The sequence below is a fragment of the Peromyscus californicus genome, unplaced genomic scaffold (genome assembly GCF_007827085.1).
Source record: "Peromyscus californicus insignis strain IS unplaced genomic scaffold, ASM782708v3 Scaffold_6__1_contigs__length_162567912, whole genome shotgun sequence".
Lineage (NCBI taxonomy): Eukaryota > Metazoa > Chordata > Mammalia > Rodentia > Cricetidae > Peromyscus > Peromyscus californicus.
The window spans coordinates 143,335,217-143,357,531 of record NW_026294584.1 but is presented as its reverse complement, the minus strand read 5'-3'; the positions used below and the strand labels follow the sequence as shown (position 1 = coordinate 143,357,531).

Here is a 22,315-nt window from a genome sequence, read left to right as displayed (position 1 = left end):
GGGTTTGCTCTCTCTACCATTTCCTGCTATCCCTCCCACTCTTCAACCACATCCTCCCCACAATTCTGTGGGTTCATTGGCTTCCTACAGTGCAGAAGTATGGTGTACTGACTTCAAGCCCATTTTAATCTTTCTTTGAATCTGCTCTACTTCGCTGAACTATGGTGGGTAGAGGCTAGATCCTGTCCAACTTTGCTCTCTTCTTGTGGTCTGATTACTTGGTCCTGATGGTGACAGAGGAGGGTGATTGTGTGGGCATTGGATTTCAGATTTCCATAACCCATCATCTAGAACTTGTGCAAATTCTTCTGGGGATCAGTTTCTGCTTCTCTGCCTGGGTTCAGTCTCATGTTTCAGTTTCTGTTAATGAGAACTGCTTCTCCAGTTCTGAGTACACTGGGTGCTTGCCCTTTTGGGCCACCTCCCTCATCTAGTGCCTTGATGCTGGAATTAGAGTCAACCCACCTGAGGAGCCAAGCAGAAATGACAAGCGGCTCCCAGACTCCTAGTCACTTCTTCCTTCTTCCTGATGAAGAGGGAAAGGCGGGGCAGTGTTTGCCATGTGGGACCAGGCTCTGGCTGTTTCCTAAGAAGAGAGTCCCGGGTTGCTATGCATCATTTTGTTTGTTTGTTTGCTTGTTTGGTAGCTGTCACTTCTTCACTTCCTTTCTTCCCCCCACCCAAAGTTCTTCCTCTATAGCTCCCCTTTTCTGACTTTTCTTATTTTGGCCCTCTCCTTTATTAACACACACTGAGGCAGCCTCCAGTCCCTGATCTTAGAATGCAGCCCTCTCTAATATATCATTAAGTTCAAATGGCAGGAAACGATAAGCCCATGTGGAATAATAAAAGGATTTGCACAGAGATGGAAATTACCTAGGTATGGAGTATCTCGAGTATTGCTGACTGTGGCTTGTCACAGGCATTAGAAGGCTCAGTTTGCTATTACTTCTGAATACACAGAGGTTTGGGTTGCTATTCAGGTTTGGTCTGACAGTTGAGGAAGAGTTCTCATAATTCCCTGCATCCTTTGCTTCATGTCAGATACATAGTAGAACATATCTTCAACCATGAAGATTTCCCTTGGCACTTCTAGAATGTGCTCAACAAGAAAGATTTTGTCTCCCAGGCAAGCTAGCTCTATCTGACAAAACAAGTAAATAAATAAAAAGACTGGAGCATGCTGGACTAGCTAGAAGACCATGAGGCATTAGTGCCTGCATGTTATTATTATACCTCCCCCCAGTAGTTTTAAGGATTTGTTCTGTTTGCTCATGCACACTTAATAAGGAAGTAATATAAAATATATGTCCCTAGCCTAGAGGACAGCCAGATGGACATTAGCCAAACGTAAACAAACTTTCTTCCTATTTGGTTTGCAAAGTTCAAATGTAATAAAGAGTAACCATTCTGTTTTAGTTCAACGGTCGTTCTGGGTAAATGTCATTTTGATTAATGATTAATGCAGTGATCATGATAGGATTTACCCTGAACCTCGTCTCTTCCTGTAATCTAAGACAGTGGTGGTGAGGCTGCCAGTTACAATAAGGAAAGCAAAAGCAGTTTTTAAAGTCTCCTTTCCAAATAGTTTAAATAAATCTGTGCTTTAAATGGGTTATCAGTTAGTTCCAGATGATATAGGGGTATGCCATTGCATAGTATTCTGTTAATCATCCGTAGTTCCTTAAAAAAGTCTGACCAATCAATGTGAAGTATTATTGTAGGTGTGGACCAGAGTCCAGAGGACACCTGTTAAGAGTTCCAATGTTTGTTTTTGTTTGTTTGTTTGTTTTGTTTTGTTTTGTTTTTGTTTTTTATCCTGAAACAGAGAAGTGAACCAGGAACACACTGATAGTGGAAGAAATAGAGGAAGTTTATTAAAGAAGAGAAAGACCCTCTGGAAAATGGACGTGGGTTACAGAGCTAAGAGAAACCTTGGGCTGACAAGTCCTGCCTCAGCACCATGAAATTCACAAGCCGTTTACACATTGCACCCACCTTCCCCACAGGATTCCCCAGACCTTTTTTCTCACATGCTTTATTTTGTAACCATGGGTGAGTTTCCAGTTTTTCTTTTTTTTCCAAATAGCTTATTTCATATGTCAATCTTGATGGCTCACCCCACGCCCAGTCTCCTACCATGGTATCATTATCTCCTGAGACATGTAAGCTTCACAGAATCCTTGAGAGTACACCTGCATTATGGAAATTCTTTCCTGTTCCTGGTAGCCACAAGGAGAAATGGAGAATGTACACAGAAATGTTCCCTCAAAAGCACTTTATGGCCAAGGAAGGCAAATAATAAAACTAGTTTAAGAAGCTCAAAACTCTCGTTCTGCCACAGAAATATAAAAAAGAAAAGAAACAACAAAAACCCACTTCAGTGTCATATTTTCTGTCACATAAAAAATCTACATTTCAATATATAAAAATGTTGGGGTATCAGCAGGGGAAGGGGAAGGGAGTATGGTGGGGTGTGAATATGAACAAAGCACAATGGTCTACATGCGTGGAAATACACAAGCATGAAAATACACATGCATGAAATGTTATAATTTAACTCACTATTTTATGACTTATTACAGAAAAAAATAATTAAAATAAAAAGAAATTAACTTCATAGTATTTTGAAATGCATAATTTACAAATACCAAGCTAGTATGCAACCAAAACAGAGGTTATTTCTCAAAAGGTGGCGAAGTGTCTGTCCTGTGATGCAACTACTTAGTACAACTCCTGTCCTGGTCAAAGTCTACCCAGAAGAAACAAGTCTGTTTGCAATGTGCTAATCAGCCCCATGGCTGTCTGAAGGTTACTTTGTTTCTTTATTTCAGACATCTTTTGTCTGGCTTGCAGTTTTCTCTTGAGAATATGGTGACCACTATTTCTCCAAATAGCACAGGTTTCCTTGTTGTCCTCTTTTCCCCTGAGACTCCTGTTAGGTCCATTCATCTTTGTCCTATCATTGTGTACAGTGTTCCCTGCCTGGGCTCCTTGTGTTTCATTCAGTCTGTTGGGTACTCTGCACAACTGACACCATGATGGGAGTACCGTTCAGGCCTTAAAACTCAGCGTGTTGGCAGCACCACCTGCCAAAATGAAAGCAAAGACCTAATCCATCCAAGTCCACAGTTCTGGGAAGGTCCCTAAATGTACTAATCTTGCTTTTTTTTTTTTTTTTTTTTTTTGGCTCCTGTAGTTCTGCTTCTGGACAACAGTTAACTGTTCTTGTTAACTAAAGTATGTCAACCTAGGTATGGTTTTTGTCCTTAAATGCTCACCCTGAGAAAGGCTTGGTGATACAGTGGGATCCTGAATAGCCAATGTAGTCTCCAGCCGGTTAATAAAGACGTTGTATTGCCTTAAACCCATAGCCAAGTAGTGTTCTCTGGTGGGTACCCCATAAGAGTTTTCATTAACCTTTGTTTAAAAAAATCTACTTTTCTAGTGGACTTCATGGGAGCTTATTGAGGCTAGAAATTAGTTTGAGCCTCCCACTCCCCTACACCCAAAGTCTTCACCATCCTACAGGTTTCTACTGCAGAGATGACAGTTCACCTCAATGCTTAGTGACAGCAGCACTGTGGTTCCAAAATACCCTAAAGATAGGCATCTGTGCATTGACTGACAGCTCATATCTGCTCACCCCTAGGGAAAAAATAAATCCTCTAACAGAAAGCCAGGACAATTGGCAGCCTACCCTTGAGAACTCTTCTGTTGGGACAGCATAAAACTACAGCTTACTGCTACCCACTGTGCTCCAGACATAGTAATAACACATTTTAGTAGATGTTCTAGTTCATACAATGAGGCTGAGAGCAACAGTTTCACCTTCCCGATGAGCTCTTGGGGAAGAGGTTAATATGTCCAAGTTCCCTGTAAGTGATAAAGGTCATAGTCAAATGATCTGCTGGAAACTTCGCTAAAAACAAGACAGAGGAAGAAAAGCAAAGGTCAAAAATGAATTTCTGTTACTCTTGATGGTTGTACTAATGTAAAGTCTCTCAGTTTCTACATATAGTTCATATGATAAAACTAATTTCTAAAGGAGTCATGTGGTTACAAAGATATGAATAATCACTTAACACCATTTATCTCTAAACTCTGTTACCTGCCAGTCAGCATGCCAGGTGTGGCCACAGTCACTCTTTGTAAGGGACTTTGTATGGAACTGAAAAGAATATCTGTGTTTGATTTGTCTTGAGAATTCAGAAAAGGTAATAATTTGCCCTGTAAACACTACTACAAGAAAATTCAGGGGACTTGAGAGATCGCTCAGAGGTTAAGAGCACTGGCTGCTCTTCCAGAGCTCCTGAGTTCAGTTCCAAGCAACCACATGGTGGCTCACAACCATCAATAATGAGATCTGGTGTCCTACTCTGGCATGTAGGCATACAGGTAGGCAAAGCACTATACATAAAAAATAAACAGATCTTAAAAAAAGAAAGAAAAGAAAATTCAGAGTCAAGAACTCAGGCAGGAAATGCTTGCACAATTTACAGCTGAAATATGTGTAGGAGTCAGCTAAGTAGAAGGAAAGTAACGCATAGAGTTGATAAAAAAAAAAAGCTTTATTTTAAGTTTAAGTATAAGGAATTTCCAAAGAGGTAAAAGTGAAGTGAATATGTCTTGGAAACCCCCAAAGCTTAATTAGACATGCATTATAAAAAGAAGGAAGACTCAAGATAACTCCAGTTCTTATGAAGGCTAAACTATGGAAATGTCATGATTTCTGGGTCACAGTGTCCTGACTATATCCGTATGCATCCCTGTGTCCAATAACTGATACAATTTAAAGAGAGGTTTTTCAGCACTGGAGATGAAATAGGGCCTTGTGAGAGCCATACTCTTCATAAAATTTTACACCCAACCCAAAGCTATCCAAGATACTATGACTCTCAGTCAGAGTGGTCTGCAGGGATTTGCAGTGTGAAGGAAACATGCAGCTGGATCGATGTCAATGTCACTTAGAAAGGAGATTTCTCCCCCCCAACTTTTCAATTACGAGTCTACTTAGAAGACAGAAATTAGTGACTTACTGAATGCAAAAGGAAAAGACAAAGGTCCTTTGGGTTAGTCATTACCATACCACAGAACACTCTCCAGTGACTGATATCGAAGACCTGTTATGAGAACTTGATTCATTGCAATAGTTGAACATATAATGGCAAAAAAAAAAAAAAAAAAAAAAAATCATGAAAATTACCCCAGTTTTCCTCAGCCTGACTGCACTTGGACCTTTGATAATGATGGATGATGGTAAAGATACCAAATGAGTAAAGACCATAAAATACAGCATATTATAAGAGTTCTACCTAACTCTGCCTCTGGAATGATCAGAGCAAGAAACTGTGAAGTCTTTTAGGTTAGATTCAATAACACAGAAGAACAACGTGTGTTTTTAAGTAAACTGTCAGGCTATAAACTGTCAAGAATACATATAATTTAAAAAATACACATCAGAAAATATATAACAACATGTTCAGTTGTGGACTGGCTGTTAATTGAACCCGTACCACCTGCTAGGGATAAGGCCAAGGACTAAGAACATAAAGAAGGAAAAGGTGGCATGACCTCCCCTCTACATAGAGCTACAGTTCTCACACTGCAGAAGGTCTTCTTCTGCAGCTGAGAAGCCTCACTTAACTTAAGCTAAGCCAGGACTACTTCTGATACCTGATTCAAACATCTGAGTTGCCCAAAGACTGAACCCTAAGTTCCACACAGCTGGCCTACCATCTGACAAGTTGAAATATATTAACAGGAAGCTAGAACACCTGCTCAACTAGATTAGAGTCAAGATTTCCATACCAATAAACAGTACTCACCACCTGACTGCAGATACTTAGTTTCCATTACAAATGGGCAAACATGAATAACCAAAGTACTAAGTCTCCAAAAAAAGTTAGTATGTCCAGAGTAATGTTCCCTAAGAAAAACAACTCAGGTGATGTATAAGACAATGAATTCAAAAACAGCAATACTGAAAATAAAGAATTCTAAGAGGATATAAATAAATGCCAAAACAAATACCACAAAACACAGTTGAATTAAATTATGAAAATAAGACAAGAAATGAAAATGGAATTTAATTTATAGAATCTCTGAAGAAAAGCAAAAACAAAACAATATTTAAAATAAAAAAATTCAGGAATTCAAACAAAAAATAAAAAAAAATATATCACCATGAAATTTGCATCTAAATGGATGGAGCTGAAGATAATCATTCTGAGTTAGGCAACCCAGACCCAGAAAGAAAAATGTCACATGTTGTCTCTCATTTGTAAATGTTGGCTTCAGACACTCAGATAGTTGTGTTTCTGCTGCAATACTCACAGAAGTCAGGACATTGCCAAGAGACCATGGAGAGGAGCTTTCAATGATAGGGAGGCAGAAAACACTGATATGAAATATTAAAACAGAATGATAGATTAAGAAAGGTTTAATTATGTTGGGGGAGCAAAGATCAGGATGGAGAAGAGAGTATGTGAAGAGATAAATAACATTAAAGGCCCCTTTAAAAAGTGATATGGAAACCTACTACTGTAGAAGCACATGTATGTATATATGTATGTTTATGTGTGCTATATATTTTTGAAATATTTTATTAAATTAATATATATATTTAAAATGATGTTATCCTAATAATAGGCAACAATACCCTTACTAGACACCACATGCTAAAACTAAAAAGACCAGTGCCAAGAATGGTTAATTCTTTTGAGTTTTTGGATCATGAAGTCCTATACACCCCCAACCAAACATTACAGGCTATTGCCATTGCTTATGATTGCCTTCCAGAGCTTGAAAGTAAAATCCTACTGCTAAAGATACTACATATTCAAATCACAGAACATGGAGAAACAAAGCTGGTATTGACCCAGAAGTTTCATCCAACTGAATAGCTTTCATTGTTCTAGAAAAGGCTATACATGCTATCAGAAGAGAAAAGTAATCATCAGTTAGACCCAGCTTTAAACCATGCAAGTTACAATAATGGCTGGTCTGGCAAGACATGTCCACTAGTGCAATAGTGTCGTAAACATCATAGGAGTCACCAACCTCTTTCAAACATCATAGGAGTCACCAACCTCTTTCTGATTGGATTTAAGTCCTGCTCCGGAAGATGAAGCTCAAAGCTGGAACCATTATTGGGCCAAGAACCGGTAGATAGACAGATCAGTGCATCACTCGAACCTCATTTGAGAAGCTTCTATTTGCAGCAGATGGTAATTAATACAAAGACCCACAAACTGGACAAGGTGTAGAGCATAAGACACTATAGAATGCTCAGGTCTAAAAGGAACATATATGCTACACCCCAACTCCCCATGCTCAGGGGTCATTGTAGCAATGAGAGTAGAAAGAATGTAAGAGCCAGAGGTGGTAGATGACTACAAAGAAACAGTATCTTCTGGACAGAGCAGGACAGACACATTATGAATTCACAGCAGTTCTGGCAGCATGCACAAGACTTGTGCAAACCCAAACTTGACGAAATTTCAGCATTGATTAGACATGAAATCTCACCCCTTGCCATGGAGCTATTGGCAGTAAGTAGTTAGGTGCTAGGAAAGGAAGAGATATTTTTCTTTAAGAACGCTGCCCTTGGAGAGCAAACCATGCTCCAGATGAAGCCATAGATCTGGGAGTGCTTGGGCAGCATAAACTGGTCTCAATGGGTTTTGTTTGTTTGTTTGTTTGTTTGTTTATTTTAAAGACATAAAGGTGGGTGAGTAAGGACAGATCAGGTAGAAGTAAGGGTTGGGGAGAGTGTAAATAAGATCAAAACACATTGAACAAAATTCTCAAAGAATAAAAGGAAAAATTTTAAGGATAAATTTGATGGATTTGAACTAAGGGAAGGTACAAATCCCAAATTATTTGGATTTTAGTTCCGATAATGTGTTTGAACAGTTTGTTTCATAGCTATAGTCTCCTTTTTCTTTCATTGTGGGAAGCGTTGTCTCTCCCTGAACCAGATTGGTGACCAGCAAGACCTAGGGATCCTCCTGTCTCTGTACCCTGTAGACCTGAAATAACAGAAGTATAAGGAAAGCCATGCTTGACTTTTTAGGCTGCTGGTGAGAATTTCAATTCAGGTCCTTGTGTTGGTACAACAAAACTCTTACCCACTGACCCACCTCCCCCACCCATAAAAACCTAAGCCAGGCATGGTGGCACACTCCTTTAAAACTAGTATTCAGAAGGCAGAGGCAGGGAGATCTCTGAGTTCAAAGCCATCCTGGTCTACAGAGTAAGACTCTGTCTCAAAAAAGAAAAAGGAAAAAGAAAAAGATTGATTTACTATATGCTTTTTAAATGATTCATTTAACTACTGGTAAATTCTGTTGCCTATAAGAAAGTGGTTTAAACAGCTCACTGGCAGCTTGTGGGGGGATTCCTTAGAAGGGCCAATGCTCTTCAAAACTTGCTGTTTCTTTCAGAATTATTTCCACAGAGCAATGGAAGAAAACTTGTCATGTGTTTACGATGAGCCAGATGGAGACACTGCTAAGACATTTTCCTGGGTCATCTCATCTGAATCTTAGGAGTTGGAATGAGTAGACCTAATTTTTTTTCAAGTCTACTGCATACAAGATTTTTGGGTCAGCTAAGATCATACACCTATCAAATTTATTTTGTAGGTTAAGTTCACACCAATTAATGATATCAAATAATTATTTTAGAAATATAGCTTTCTTTGTCAGGAACTTAGTTGAAACTAACCAGTCTCACAGCCAAAATTGTGAGAATATAGTTCATTCCATGGGTCTACTTTGAAGACTCCTCTTTTGAACACATAGCCAGTCCCTGAGGATGTTTTCTACCTTTCTATTCAGATGCAGGAAGTAAAGTAGATTGCAAGGAAAACATTTTGTTAGGGCTAAATGAAAGAGGGGCTGAGAAAGTCATTTTCCAGAATAAAATATACTTGTATTCATCTAATAAATAATAAAGCATAGTCTTAAAATAAGCACAATACATTACTCACTTGCACTTTTTTCTTAATTAAATTCATTTATTTACTTTATATACCATTTTCTCCTTCCATTCCCTCTCCCCACCTCTCTTCATCCCCACCCCTGCTCAATTTCTGTTCAGAAAGGGACAGGTACAAAGTATAGCATTTGCATTTTAAAACTTAGAAAAACTAGCCAGGCGGTGGTGGCGCATGCCTTTAATCCCAGCACTTGGGAGGCAGAGGCAGGCGGATCTCTGTGAGTTCCAGGTCAGTCTGGTCTACAGAAAGAGTTTAGGAGATACATGCTACTTTTGCAAAGCTTACCAAGAAGTGTCAATAAAAAAAAAAAAAAAAAAAAAAAAAAAAAAAACATGGAGGAAGAAAAGGCTGGAGAGATGGCTCAGCAGTTAAGAACACTTGTTTTTGCAGAAGACCTGGGTTTCATTCCCAGCACCTATGTGCCCACTCACATCAGTCTATAACTCCAGTTCCAGGGAGCTGATGCCCTCTGATCTCTGCCAGCTCAGGCAGTGTGCATGTATACATACGCACACATATATATATACAAGAAATAGACATAAAAGAAGTAGATAAAAAAGTGTTTTTTGAACAGAACAAGAGGGAGAGGAAGGGATGAAGAGATCAAAAGATGCTTTGTAACCTGATATTTCGTCCTTTTTGGGACTCATCAGTACAGTGTAGCTACTCCATAAAGACTTTAAATATGTTGTTTTTAGGGCCCAATAATATGCACACTCTCAAGAGATTAATTATTGAATGCTGGAGGAGTTTAACTATGCTGTGGGATGGTCTGTATGTCAAATGTGTTGCTGATTGGTCAATGAATAAATCACTGATTGGCAGTGGCCAGGCAGGAAGTATAGGCGGGACTAACAGAGAGGAAAATTGAGAGAACAGGAAGCTAGGGGAGAGACACTGCCAGCCGCCATCAGGACAAGGAAGATGTAAAGTACCGGTAAGCCACAAGCCACGTGGCAAGGTATAGATTAATAGAAATGGATTAATTTAAGCTGTAAGAACAGTTAGCAAGAAGCCTGCCACGGCCATACAGTTTGTAACCAATATAAGTCTCTGTGTTTACTTGATCGGGTTTGAGCGGCTTGGGACTGGTGGGTGAGAGAGATTTGCCCTGACTGTGGGCCAGGCAGAAAAACTCAAGCAACATAACTAACTGCCATTTGATGTGAAGTAAGTCTAATCAAATGGGGAAACTAAAATGGCATTTGTTTATAAGATGTATTTAGAAGTGTATAATTGAAAACTAAAGTAGAGAAACATTTTGACAATATCTCTAATGTTTTAAATTGCAGAGCATAAAGTAAATCTTAGTTTTAAATACTTTTTAAATTCTCCTATATGTTGGAATGAATTTTGAAAAGAGTGTATTGTGTGTTGTCCCCCCCTCCCCCAAATTATGGGATGCTGCAAATGGATTCTCATCTTCCCTATCATTGTTAAAGCATTCCCATACTTTCAGTCCCCACTTGTGAATCTGTGACCCTCCTTTTTCAACCCATAAGTAGCTGGGATTGCAGGTGTGTGTCACAACACCAGGCGGCCATTTTCTTTTCTTTTTTCCAAAACAGGGTGTCTCTGTGTAGCCTTGGCTGTCCTAGAACTCACTTTGTAGACCAAGCTGGCCTCGAACTCAGAGAGATCTACTTGCCTTTGCTTCCTGCGTGCTGGGACTAAAGGCATATGCCACCACTGCCTGACGCTTTTCATTATTAAATTCCAAGGGCAAGTGCACTTTGGGGAACTCATTTTAGTGGTCTGACATTTGTGTGGCTGGCTGTCTGTGGGCCCCTGTCAGTGGGAACAGGATTTATACCTGATGCATGAACTGGCTTTTTGGAGCCCACCCACTAAGATGGGATACCTCACTCAGCCTTGATGCAGAGGTGAGGGGCTTGGTCCTGCCTCAACTTGATGTGCCAGACCTTACTGATGCCCCATGGGAGGCCTTACTCTCTCTAAGGAGCTGATGGGGGATGCAATGAGGGGAGGTGGAGGGAAAGCAGGAGGAGGGGAGGAAGGGGGAACTGTGGTTGATATGTAAAATGAAAACAAAGTAAAATAAAATGATGTATCGAAAATAAATAAATAAATTCAAAAGGTGGACTGTCTGCACAAAAACTTCATATCGTAAAAGTGGGGTTCACTAACTTTAAATGTACTTTAGGCTTAAGATATTAGTGTCAACACCTATTTTAGACTCATCTATGTTCTTCTAAACCCCTGTGTGTGCAGTTTTCCAAGATGGGTTTCATTTGTGATATGGAGAAATATTAACAGTTCCTTTTGATAACAATGTTGGCAAATAGGTGACAGAGTAGCAACTGTAGAGGCCAGGTTACAAAGCATCTCTTGGGAAAGACTAGAAAGGAGAAAACGGAATTTGGCATTGGAGGGTATAGCTGTTGGGCTTGCTACAGATCCATCTCCTGATTGCAAACATCCGGGCACTGCCGATGCCTTTTTCGTTCAGGTAAACACATTCTCCCTGTCCTCGGATGGGAGTCCTGAAAATAAACCCAAAACAGTAAATCTGTAGAGTGCAGAACTTCATTCGCTCCCGCAATGAAATCTTGCCTGTCTCTACTGCTTGTAATATGAATCAAAGGAAGGCAGAGCCCAGGAGGAATCATCTGCACGAGATTTACACCTAGTGACTTTTACATTCTCAGCGTTTGATTTGATGACCAGACCTTTGTCATTCGTCCATGTTGAACCCTGAACTGAGTATACAAAGCATTTGACTGGTGGTTGTTGCCATGTTCAAATAAACTACAGCCATGGGTGGCCTCACTGAGGGTGATTTTCAATTCTGTTTTGAAGCATTTTTCGTATGGGGAAACCCACTTCTTAGTAAATTGCTGAAAGGGCTTTAATGATGGACAAGACTGGGTCTGTGATCTACCATTCCAGGATAATGGCTCCGTTCAAAACAGCTATGCTCACATCCAAGAACTGTCTTGGGTGTGCTCTAATTACAAGACTTCAGAGGAGGTTTCCAATGCCCTTGGAGTCTCTGCTTCTGTGAACTGGTGCAGCCATGCACACAGTGGACTGATGAGCCTCAGGCTTGCACTTCTGCAGTGGCTTCCTGAGGTTTCAGAGCCCTCATTGACCATCTGAGATTATGTCTACATTCCAAACAGGGCATTTATCAACAACAAAACATTTTAAATTGGTACAGGAGCATACAATTGCTACCTCATATGCCATCGTCATGCTAAAGATTTTGAGTAAAATCACACTAAGTAAAGGTTTTAAAAATGATGCCCAATATACTTCCAAAGCGGTACCATTGACTTCGCATGCCACAGCCTTCATCTTTCATAACCACAGCTCACACAAACACAACACATGAACACGGTAGAAGGAAAAGTGGTTTGAAAACATACAAGCTGTTGTTATACTCAGTGTTGTCTGCCCATCTCCAAGGGTCACTTGATGAGTTCCTGTGCAGGCCAATCCAGTAGTCAAAACTCCCTTTGAATTTCATCAGGAAATCCTGTCATAAAACATGCAAAGTGAGTATGTGTCTCTCTGTTTCAGATGACCCTTGAGTGTCCCCCACCCCACAGCTTCCTCTTTAGATGACAGAAGGGTATAATTGAGGGATACAGACTTTGGAGCCATAATAGCCCTCAGTTCTCAGTGGATCCAGTTGACAGCTATAATTCGTGATGACCTCATTTGAGTTAAAGTACCGAGTTTAATGACAGATCCCTCTGTTGCTGGGACAGTTCCTGGTTAAGCCTCCCCTTGCCGTTATTAACAGTTATCACCTTCAGCATGTAACATATGCTGGCTTGGAGAAAAATGCTCATGAGCACCAGATATCTCAGTAAAATGGCATAGCTGGCATTCTGCATTACATGAGAGAATGTTTACTGAATGTCTCAGGGCTCCAATCAGAAGTGTTAGCATCAGCAAATGACACACATTCACATGTTCCCCATGTCTCTATCTGCGTGGGGTGGGAACCTTCCTCGTGCCTCATCTTTAACCACCCTATCTCAAGGCAATACATATGCGACAGAACAAGCAAACAAACCAATTCCCGATCCTTTCTTACCAGCTCCTCCTGATTGTCAAATCGAGCTAACTGGGCCTCCACTTTCATGCAGAAGTTCTTGCTGAGTATCCAATTATACAAGTCTTCAGAAAAATAAAAACATTTACTCCCAAATCCAATCCAGCCTCTTGGGCAAACAGCATAGGTAGTTTTCATTGAGACTTGTTTTTCCTTTGCTAGAATTTGGACAACAAAATGAATTATAACATGAATTGGCATAGCCTACTACTAAGCTTAGCTGTGAGGTGTGAATTTGACTGTAGTTTTCCTAACTGATCTGTGGAAATCCTCTCTTTAGCATGATGGTCCTTTATCTAAAAGCATCACAGCTAGGGCCTGTGCCCCCAATTTCTCTGGGTGCTCACTGAAAATAGAGCCCCCAGGAAGTGAATTTCTATATCACTTTTTGTGCTTTATGATTGTTCACTGCAGTAGGGGTTGTTAGAGCAACAAGCACTCTGTATGGACACCGACTTTGACAGTCAGACTGATAATTGAGGTAACAGGAGGACTATTGGGAAGGTAGTATACACAGTGTGGACATGTTGCACTAAGGGATTGTTCATATCTTGGAATATATTGCTAGCTTGTTAGAGATCACAGTCTGCCATAGCCTAGCACCTTTCTCTTTAAGCTCAACAATATGGAACTCCCTTCCCGCTCCAACAGAACTTCCTGCTCTCTACCTGACCTTGTCTAGAGGATGTCCCTGGGCCTGGAGGACTGAAAGCTGTCTCTAAAACCAGATGCTTGATTTACCTTTAGCTTGACCCTTGATACAGATCCCTGCTAAGAAGATTTATGCTAGGAGTTCTGCTATAGGGCCCTACTGCCACATACCAAGCCTTGTAATAGTAGCATGCCATTTAATACAAATTAGGGTTTGTTCCCAGGTTCCCCAATCCTATATATTCCTTATACTCTGGAATAAAGTTGAGCTGATTCACCTAAGTCTGTCTCCTGGAGGCCTCCCTTCATCCATGCTTATGGGTTGCATACAAAGCTTTCTGTCACCCCTTCTCTGTCTTTCCCCTCTCAACCTGATGGCCAACAGGCTGAGAGGGAAAGAGGCCACCCCACAGATGGTGACAGTACAAGACTTTTAACACTATTCTGAAGAGTGTGGTACTAAAATCCTTTAATTGATCATTTCAAAAAACTTTCATTGAATACTTTCAAAATACAGTTGAACATGGTAACTAAAACCATGGGTAATGGTGGGAGGTACTGTATCTTCCTGGCCATATTACTCTTCTCTGTCCTCGCACTTCCTTTGGGTATTGTGCTGTGGATATAAAAAAAAATGCTGATTGGCCAGTAGCCAGGCAGGAAGTATAGGCGGAACAAGCAGAGTGGAGAATTTGGGGAAGTGGAAGGCTGAGGCAGGGAGACGCTGTCAGCCGCCACGATGAGAAGCAGATGTTAAGATATCGGTAAGCCACGAGCCACGTGGCAACTTATAGATTAATAGAAATGGGTTGATTTAAGATAGAACAGTTAGCAAGAAGCCTGCCACGGCCATACAGTTTGTAAGCAATATAAGTTTCTGTGTGTTTACTCCGTTGGGTCTGAGCAGCTGTGGGACTGGTGGGTGAAAGGTCCTGACCGTGGGCCAGGCAGGACTGGAGAAAACTCCAGCTACAGTATTGTTCTCCTTGTTCTCCACCTTGAATAGTTCCCCCCAAGTAGACATATGTCTCCTGCATCTCTCTAGAGGTTGCTGAACGTCATCTTCCCAGGGATGCTGAGCCTGGCTGGCTTCCTGTGCACACCACAGCCTGTGCTGTTCCTTCACTGCATCTTCCTGCTAGACCCAAAGTTCCCAGAGAACAGGAATTTCCAGTGTGTTTTCTCCCTAGCCCTTCCCACAGTGCCTGGCTCACAGTGGTCAGTAAGTCTAAGTGACAATGTGGATGTGGACAGAATGCTGCAGAATCTGGAGATGAGTCACTCACCTGACAGTGTAACAGTCAGTGCAATTACAGCTGCAGTGAGGACAGCGATCACTGCATAGCAGCCGTAGAGCTTAGCACGGGACTCAGGGGAGAGGATGCTGGGACAAAGTACTTGGAACTTTTTACCTGAAAATATAAATATGAGAGTATCAATCTCAGGAAACTTTTAAGAAAAAAGATAAATTTGCCCAGAATCATCTATAGATTTGACTTGTACTCCCCTGTTGCAAACGCCCTTCACAGAAAGTCTTGGTCTATAAATGATATTTATTGCTCACAGAATACTAGAAGAAAGGAAACAGAATTGTTGCCATGGAGTCTTCCAGTTATTGAACCAAGAGCCAATGAAGGAGCAAGAAACAGAAAGAGTGAAGAACAGGATGAAAAAGAATCAACAACAAAAACCACCCATTGTTCTAGTTCCATTAAGAATAGACTGGAGAGATGGCTGAGAGGTTAAGAACAGTTGTTGCTCTTCTAGAGGACCCAAGTTTGGCTCCCAGCTCCTACATGCAGCAGCTCATGACTGCCTGTGTATCTCCTGCTCCAGTCAAAGAGACAGACATGTTGGTACACTTGTGCATTTCCAGTGTTAAAGAGGCAGAAGCTGGAGAGTCAGGAGTACAAGGCCAGCCTTGACTACATAAGGAGGTTGAGGCCAACCTGGACTACATAAGGATCAATTTCAAAGAACCTAGTAGGTAAATAAATTAATAAACACACACATAAATTTAATGGAACATATTGACATAATTAATGGGTAAAATATGGGAGCATTTTAACAAGTTTGTCAAAATCGTGTGGAAAAAAATTATTAGTCCAAAATAACAAAAACTCTCAGCAAGTTAGGAATTAAAGGAACTCTTCCCAACACATTTATGGATATAGGGCATTTCAAAGAAATAAATAAGGCATTTATTTATTGTATTCATTTTAAACTTATTTTTACTTTATTTTTATTTTATGCATATGTCTGCATATATGTCTGTGTTGCAGAATATTTGTACACCGTGAAGATGTGTCTTTGCTAAGGGACATTCTGATTGGTTTAATAAAGAGCTGAATGGCCAATAGCTATTTAGGAGAAATAGGCCGAATTTCTGAGGAGAGAAAGGAAGAGGAGGAGAAATCAAGGTGCCAACAAGACGCTGAGAGAGTTGGACATACAGAACGAAAGAAAGGCAAAAAGCTACAAGGCAAAACATAGATTAATAGAAATGGGTAAACTTAAGTAAAAAGAGCTAGTTAAAAACAAGCCTAAGCTAATGCCAAGCTTCCACAATTAATAAGAAGACTCTATGTCATTATTTGGGAGCTGGAGGAACAAAGAAAGACTCGTTACATGTCTGAGCATGGTGTGCATGCTTGATCTACAAGGAGACCAGAAAAGAGTGTTGGAACTGGAATTATAGACAGTTGTGAAGGTACTAGGAGCTAAACCTGGGTCCTCTATGAGAGCAGCCAATGCTTTTAAGCATGCGCCATCTCTCTCCAGGACAAGATAACTTTCAAATTGCATGAAAATGCAAAAGAAGTAGTCTAGTTGAGCAGTTTAGAAAAAAAGAAGCCAAATTTGCAGAAATGACACCACCTAATCACATAGTGACAGAAACAAAGACATCAAAAGTACGGTTTTGGCAAAAGTATAGATGCATAAACCAAAAGAACGGACAAAAACCAAAACAACTTGAGAAACAAGTCAAACACGTGGGCCTGACATTTAACTGAGTTGGACATATTTGGGGAGATGAGGTTTGATGGGGGAATGTCTTTCTGTATGCTGTGAATAGGTGTTGCTCTGATTGGTTGATAAGTAAAGCCGTTTGTCCTATGGCAAGGCAGCTTAGAGGTAGGCGGGAAATTCAAAGAGCAAGCCAAGAAGAAGGCACAGAGAGATGCCAGCGAGCCGCCCAAGGAGCAACATGTGAGGCAGGTAAAGCCACGGAACAAGTGGCGATACATAGATTAATAGTTATGGGCTAGTTTAAGATATAGAGCTAGCTAGTTAAAAGCTTGAGCCATGGCCATGCAGTTATAATTAATATAAGCCTCTGTGCGTTTACTTGAGGCCACAAGTGGGAGAGATTTGTCCCCGACCTCCAGCAGGTCGGGAAACAGGAAAACCTCCAGCAACAGAGGTTGCTGCATTCCATCATCTCAGGAGGCTGATCTTTGTGCACACTGAATGCTGTTCCACTCTTACTTCTTCCTGCGTGCACCTTGTGCCTATATGCTGAGACAATCCGTATCCACGTGCTTAAAGTTCACTTCTCCTACCTCCTATAAAATGTTATCCAAGCATCAGCTTAGGACTATAAAACTATCTGAGGAAAAGAGAAAAGAAAAATCTCTGTGAACTAGTCTTGAATACAAATGTCTCAGGTATAATACCAATATACTTATCCACCTTATAGAAAATGGAACACTTGAATTTGGGCCTAATTAAGAAAACCTCTTCTCTGAGTCCTGCAAAGCGAATTTGAAAAACAATTTTTTGCAAGACATAGATAAAAAAGAAGTTGTATCCCAAGAGTTCTGAGAATTCATTGGTTTAAAAAAGAGAGAGAGAGAAAGAATAAAAATGAGTCAAATACTTGAACACTGGCTAACAATGATCATGGATTAAATATGTTCAGTGTTACCAGGTTTGAGAAAAGACAGTTGAAAACATCATCAGTTTGTTAAAATGAGAATACACTTACTATATGCCCTGGGCCCTGCTATCCACATATTCCCACAAGAGAAATGAAAACCCATGTTTCCACTAAAAAATAAAATCTACATGTGAATATTGACAGTAACTCTGGAGATTCTTATTAAAAAATTAATTTTTTTTTTAAATTCAAACCTTGCAACAAGCCAAATATCCTCCAACTTTGACAATGTAAATCAGTATTACTGAGCAGTGTGGGTAGGACATTCAAAAGGAAAAACTGGAGCATCTGCTTGCCCCTGACCATCTCTCACACTGTCCAAATGTTTCTTAGGCTTAGGTCATCAACAGTTCTAGAGCAGTGAGCTACAAAAACAGCTGTCCTGAGCCTATCTTGAGAATCTGATCACAGAGTTATGGGGTTTTTGTTTGTTTGTTTGTTTGTTTTCTTTTTTCTTTTCTTTTTTTTTTTATAGCTCCATCTGTCACTAAATTGTTTCTGCTTGAGCTAATCTAATCCACAAGTTTTCCCATTGGCTTTTCTTAATCTTCTGCAAAATAAAAGCAGACATATTATGAGCTGCTTTTATATTTCTGAATCCAGAACTATTTGTGGACCAATAATGCTTGGAACATAAATCTAAGACCAACTATTTGTATTTGACACACAAGTGTCACATGTGGATGACTACCAGACTGTAGGAATCTATGTGAACAGCTTCTGGAAAAGGAAATGTCAGGTCAGGGGTGGCCATGGTTTGGGAAAAGAGGAAGCGAGTGTCAGGGAAGAGTCTGCAGTGGGCCTCAGAGGGATTTGGCTGGAGCTATAGGTCTATATTTCACTGTGATGGAGACATGATGAGTATATGTTTTCAAAACTCAGAAATGTACACCAAGTGAATGGACTTTACTGAATATAAACTATACTTAAAAAAAAAAGTTTCCACTGACTTTAACCACTATATTTGATCAGTTTCATATATCTCCAAGTCAGAAGAGAGCTTATGCTTAAACTAATAAGAAAGACAATATTTAGGATTACAGGATTGTAAGCATTATATAATGACTTTTGGATTTTGACTCATATGAAGTTCTCAACCTTCATTTTTTTGTTGTTTATATTCAACAAAAATGTCTTTAGAAACTCAATTATCATGATTTCTATTTTTTTTTATTTCTACTAAGGTGATATCAAAGCATCTTTTAATGTCCCCAATAATGACCTATTTGTTTTACTGGTCTCCTGAAGGTCCATTCATCTATAAGTCCTCATGTTTTCTTCTTTTCTCTTCTATTTTTTAACATTTCAAAACAAAGCATTGACTGTAGGGAATTGCAAGCCTATACGAAAATAGAGAAAACAATATGCTAAATTCTCATGTGCTCACTACCCAGCTCCAAAACTTGTCTGCATGTGAGAAATTGATTTTCATCAGCTTTCCGTTCCTCCCATCACCCCCATCCTCAAGATTACTTCTTAAAACATATCAGATGTCTAAACACCTTCAAATTTGAAATGTCTAGGCTTACCTATGATTTCTGAGTTTAGCATCGTGCTTAAAACCTCTTCCAAATTCTAATTAAATAATATATACTCCTAGCTAATTCCTCTAACTGATGAGCAGAGTTAGACTTTCAATGTCTGATTAATTTTACTCAACGTGTCACCCAGATCTACCCATGTTATCACAAAAGACATTGTCTCATCCTCTCTTATAGTATGTATCACAATTTTCCCCATTTATTCACTGCAAGATGCAGGTGGGTTCCATGTGCAGGTTACTGTGAATAGTGTTACAAAACACACTCAGATATAAATATCTCTTACCGGGCTTGGGAGAGTAGAAAGGAAGGAGGCAATATTTGCTATAAAGAAATTATCAACTCTGGTATCAAAGCACAGTAAGAAAGAGTTCACAATAATGTACAGTGTTTCTGAAAATAGCTGAGGGAGTTTCTAATGTAGTCTCCTTAAAGAAACAATAAAAGGGTGTGTTAATTGTAAAATGTCAATTTTTAAAAAAAGGAAAGAAAGAAAAGAAAAAAGAAAAAGAACCAAACTGAAGAGTTTGGGATTGTGTTCAAGAACAATACCTGATATGTCTTCTTGAAGAAACTTTAAGCATCTAATCACCCGGGTTCCAACAGGATGCCACACCGGACATTTCTTATACGTTATTAACAGCAAGATTTACTGAGAATTCTGTATTTACATCGGTGTAAGGTCTGATACTGTCTTTTTCATTTTGATACATAAATGGTAATTTTTTTCTTCCATTTTTCTCATAGTGTATACATTTGTGTCTCCTAAATTCGAATGCCTCCCACAGCACAGTTAGAACGTAACTTTTACATCTTTATTAGGAAGCAATATTAGAAATGATCTCTCAAAAAAAGACAAAGAAATGAAATATTGCTGATCTGATTTTTTAGCTTTATTTAGAAAAAAAAAAAATGCCAGGTGGTGGTGGCTCAAGCCTTTAATCCCAGCACTCAGGAGGCAGAAGTAGGCGGGCAGATCTCTGAGTTTGAGGTCAGCCTGGTCTACAGAGTGAGGTCCAGAACAGCCAGGGCTACACAGAGAAACCCTGTCTTGAAAGAAAAAAAAGTTGCTTCACTCACAGAACCAGTTATGGTTTCAACAGAGTGGAGTTTCGAAATGCCTTCAGCTGCCCTTGGGGCGGAAGCTCCACATTAGCAACAGGTATGTTCCCATTGGGTAAGTATCTGGTTTCAAAAGTCAACCCTGCTGGGGCAAAGGGAGTAGGAGTTATCAGCCAGCTTGGGATATAGGATGAGACTTTCTCAAAGAATCAATCATCAACATCAGACAATAGACAGTAGCAGCAGCAACATCAATAGTTAATATTAATAATAACAGTAATAATTTCAGTTAGAATAATACTCAGTGTAAGTAATAAGCGTTAATATTTGTCATGAATTTTGTATTTTGGTAAATATCAGTCTTGTTTTCTCAAAATCCAATATTCTTTCCGTAAATGAAAAAAATTAAGGTGAATGAACAGGGAAGAAGGAAAAAGAGTGAAATATAATGAAACATAGACATTTTCAAAATGCAAGAAAACACAATCTTGCTTCCTTTCTGAAAATTGAAGTAAAAAATCCTATTATATTCTCTCTCCATAATTTACAATAAGCTCAAAATGCAAAGGATTTAGTCCTGGGTGGGGTCAGCCTCCCACCCCATGCCACCTCCTTGCATTCCTTTTTTCTTTACAGTGGATCTGCAAAACAAAAACCCCAGCCTCCCAGGCAACTTCTGTCATTATGCACTTTGCAAAGCTATTGTTTGAATTTGCCTTTGCTATGAGACCTGTAGAGCAGGCATATTCCACAGGGACTTGGTGCAATTCACCGGAGTGTATTTTACCAGAGCCCAGGGAAAAGAGTGCACTAGCAAGCTAAGTACAAAGAAAAAAAGCCGTGGCGCCGGCTTTTGTAAGGTAATCCACTGTTCATTTCTTTTGTGCGAGAACTATTTAAGTATTATATGCTCCAATGGAATAACTAATGTAACAACCTCTTAGCTAAATTCCTGTCTGCATTCTCTGGTTCTGCAGCGAACCACTGGGACAGGCTTGAGGTTAAGTTCCTCTGCCCTCCCCCGTCCGTCCCCGTCCCTGGCGAAGCACCTCTCCGCTCTCGTAGTTCGGTTCAAATATGCATTAAATACATACCCTCCTTCAGGCGGTCTGTGGTACTGAGCATGCCCACAGAAGCCTCTGCAGTCTCTGCAGCACCCATCTCGGAGCCTAGACGCTGTTTCAGCCACAGGAAGATAGAAACTTAGCAGCTGAGAGGAAGAAATACCCTTCAGTGGACGGTTGGCTCCGCCTGTGTGCTGTTGCAGTCGCTCCTCCTTCTGAATTACTAGCCCTTCCGTGTACTATCACACAGTCAGGCAGTGATCTTTTGGATAGGTGAGAGCCCGATGTTACTACAAGTCTGAGTTTTGAGACTATCGCTTAAGAAGGGGCACCAGGGCCAGGTCAGAGGATTCTGTGTGCTAAGGATCCAGAGACTGAATCTCTAGGAGACAGAGTCGGGACGGAGAGAGCTGAAGTGAACACACTTCTCTGGGAATAAATATTCACCTCTCTGGGAATAAGAGATCGTTTATTCTGAAGCCAATTATGAGAGACCATGACCCAGGACCATGGATTCAGGCTGTCTCATACAACAGGCTCCAATCTGGAAATGTTTTTGTTGATGGTGTGGGGACAGAAAGATACCTCCCACTGCCACCCTCAACAGTGAAAGAAATACCTCTAGAGCAGTGGTTGTCAACCTTTTTAATGCTGCGTCCCTTTAACACAGTTGTTCATGCCGTGGAACCCGCAACTATAAAGTTATTTCATTGCTACTGTAATTTTGTTAATGTTATGAATCAGAATGCAAATATTGATATGCAGGATATGTGCCCCCCGTGAAATGGTCCTGCGACCCCCCAAAGGGGTCACAACCCACAGGTTGAGAATCTCTGCTCTAGATATTCAGGGATCTTTGACTCAGGCCAAACCTAGTTCATAGCTTTGGTGCCAAAAAGAATTTCAGGACCAGACAGTTTATGAAGCAGAGTTGGAATTTTTCTAAGATTTATTTGTATTATATTTAAT

At 40.1% G+C, this 22,315-nt stretch overlaps 1 protein-coding gene across 2 annotated transcripts; it reads right to left on the bottom strand.

The window, feature by feature from the left end:
- Positions 1-617: 617 nt before the first annotated feature.
- LOC128099069 (C-type lectin domain family 2 member D11-like) lies at positions 618-21,769 on the bottom strand. Of its 2 annotated transcripts, none has more exons than XM_052720731.1 (5): positions 21,377-21,769; positions 15,026-15,151; positions 13,071-13,246; positions 12,394-12,503; positions 618-3,089 (listed from the first exon to the last, which is right to left on the bottom strand). In XM_052720731.1, the coding sequence occupies exons 1-5, from the start codon at positions 21,441-21,443 to the stop codon at positions 3,062-3,064; spliced, it is 507 nt and encodes a 168-aa protein (XP_052576691.1). In that variant the 5' UTR covers positions 21,444-21,769; the 3' UTR covers positions 618-3,061. The 2 variants fall into 2 exon arrangements, with proteins under 2 accessions (XP_052576691.1, XP_052576690.1); XM_052720730.1 differs by lacking the exon at positions 618-3,089 and adding an exon at positions 5,180-11,508 and having other exon boundaries at positions 21,377-21,749.
- Positions 21,770-22,315: the final 546 nt, after the last annotated feature.

Excerpts from the sequence above, each read along its gene's own strand:
- LOC128099069 (XM_052720730.1), bottom strand. The coding sequence starts at position 21,443 with ATGGGTGCTGCAGAGACTGCAGAGGCTTCTGTGGGCATGCTCAGTACC. Across the intron at positions 15,152-21,376 it reads CACAGACCGCCTGAAGGAGG|GTAAAAAGTTCCAAGTACTT; the intron begins GTATGTATTTAA and ends TTATATTTTCAG. Across the intron at positions 12,504-13,070 it reads TTGACAATCAGGAGGAGCTG|GATTTCCTGATGAAATTCAA; the intron begins GTAAGAAAGGAT and ends GTTTTATGACAG.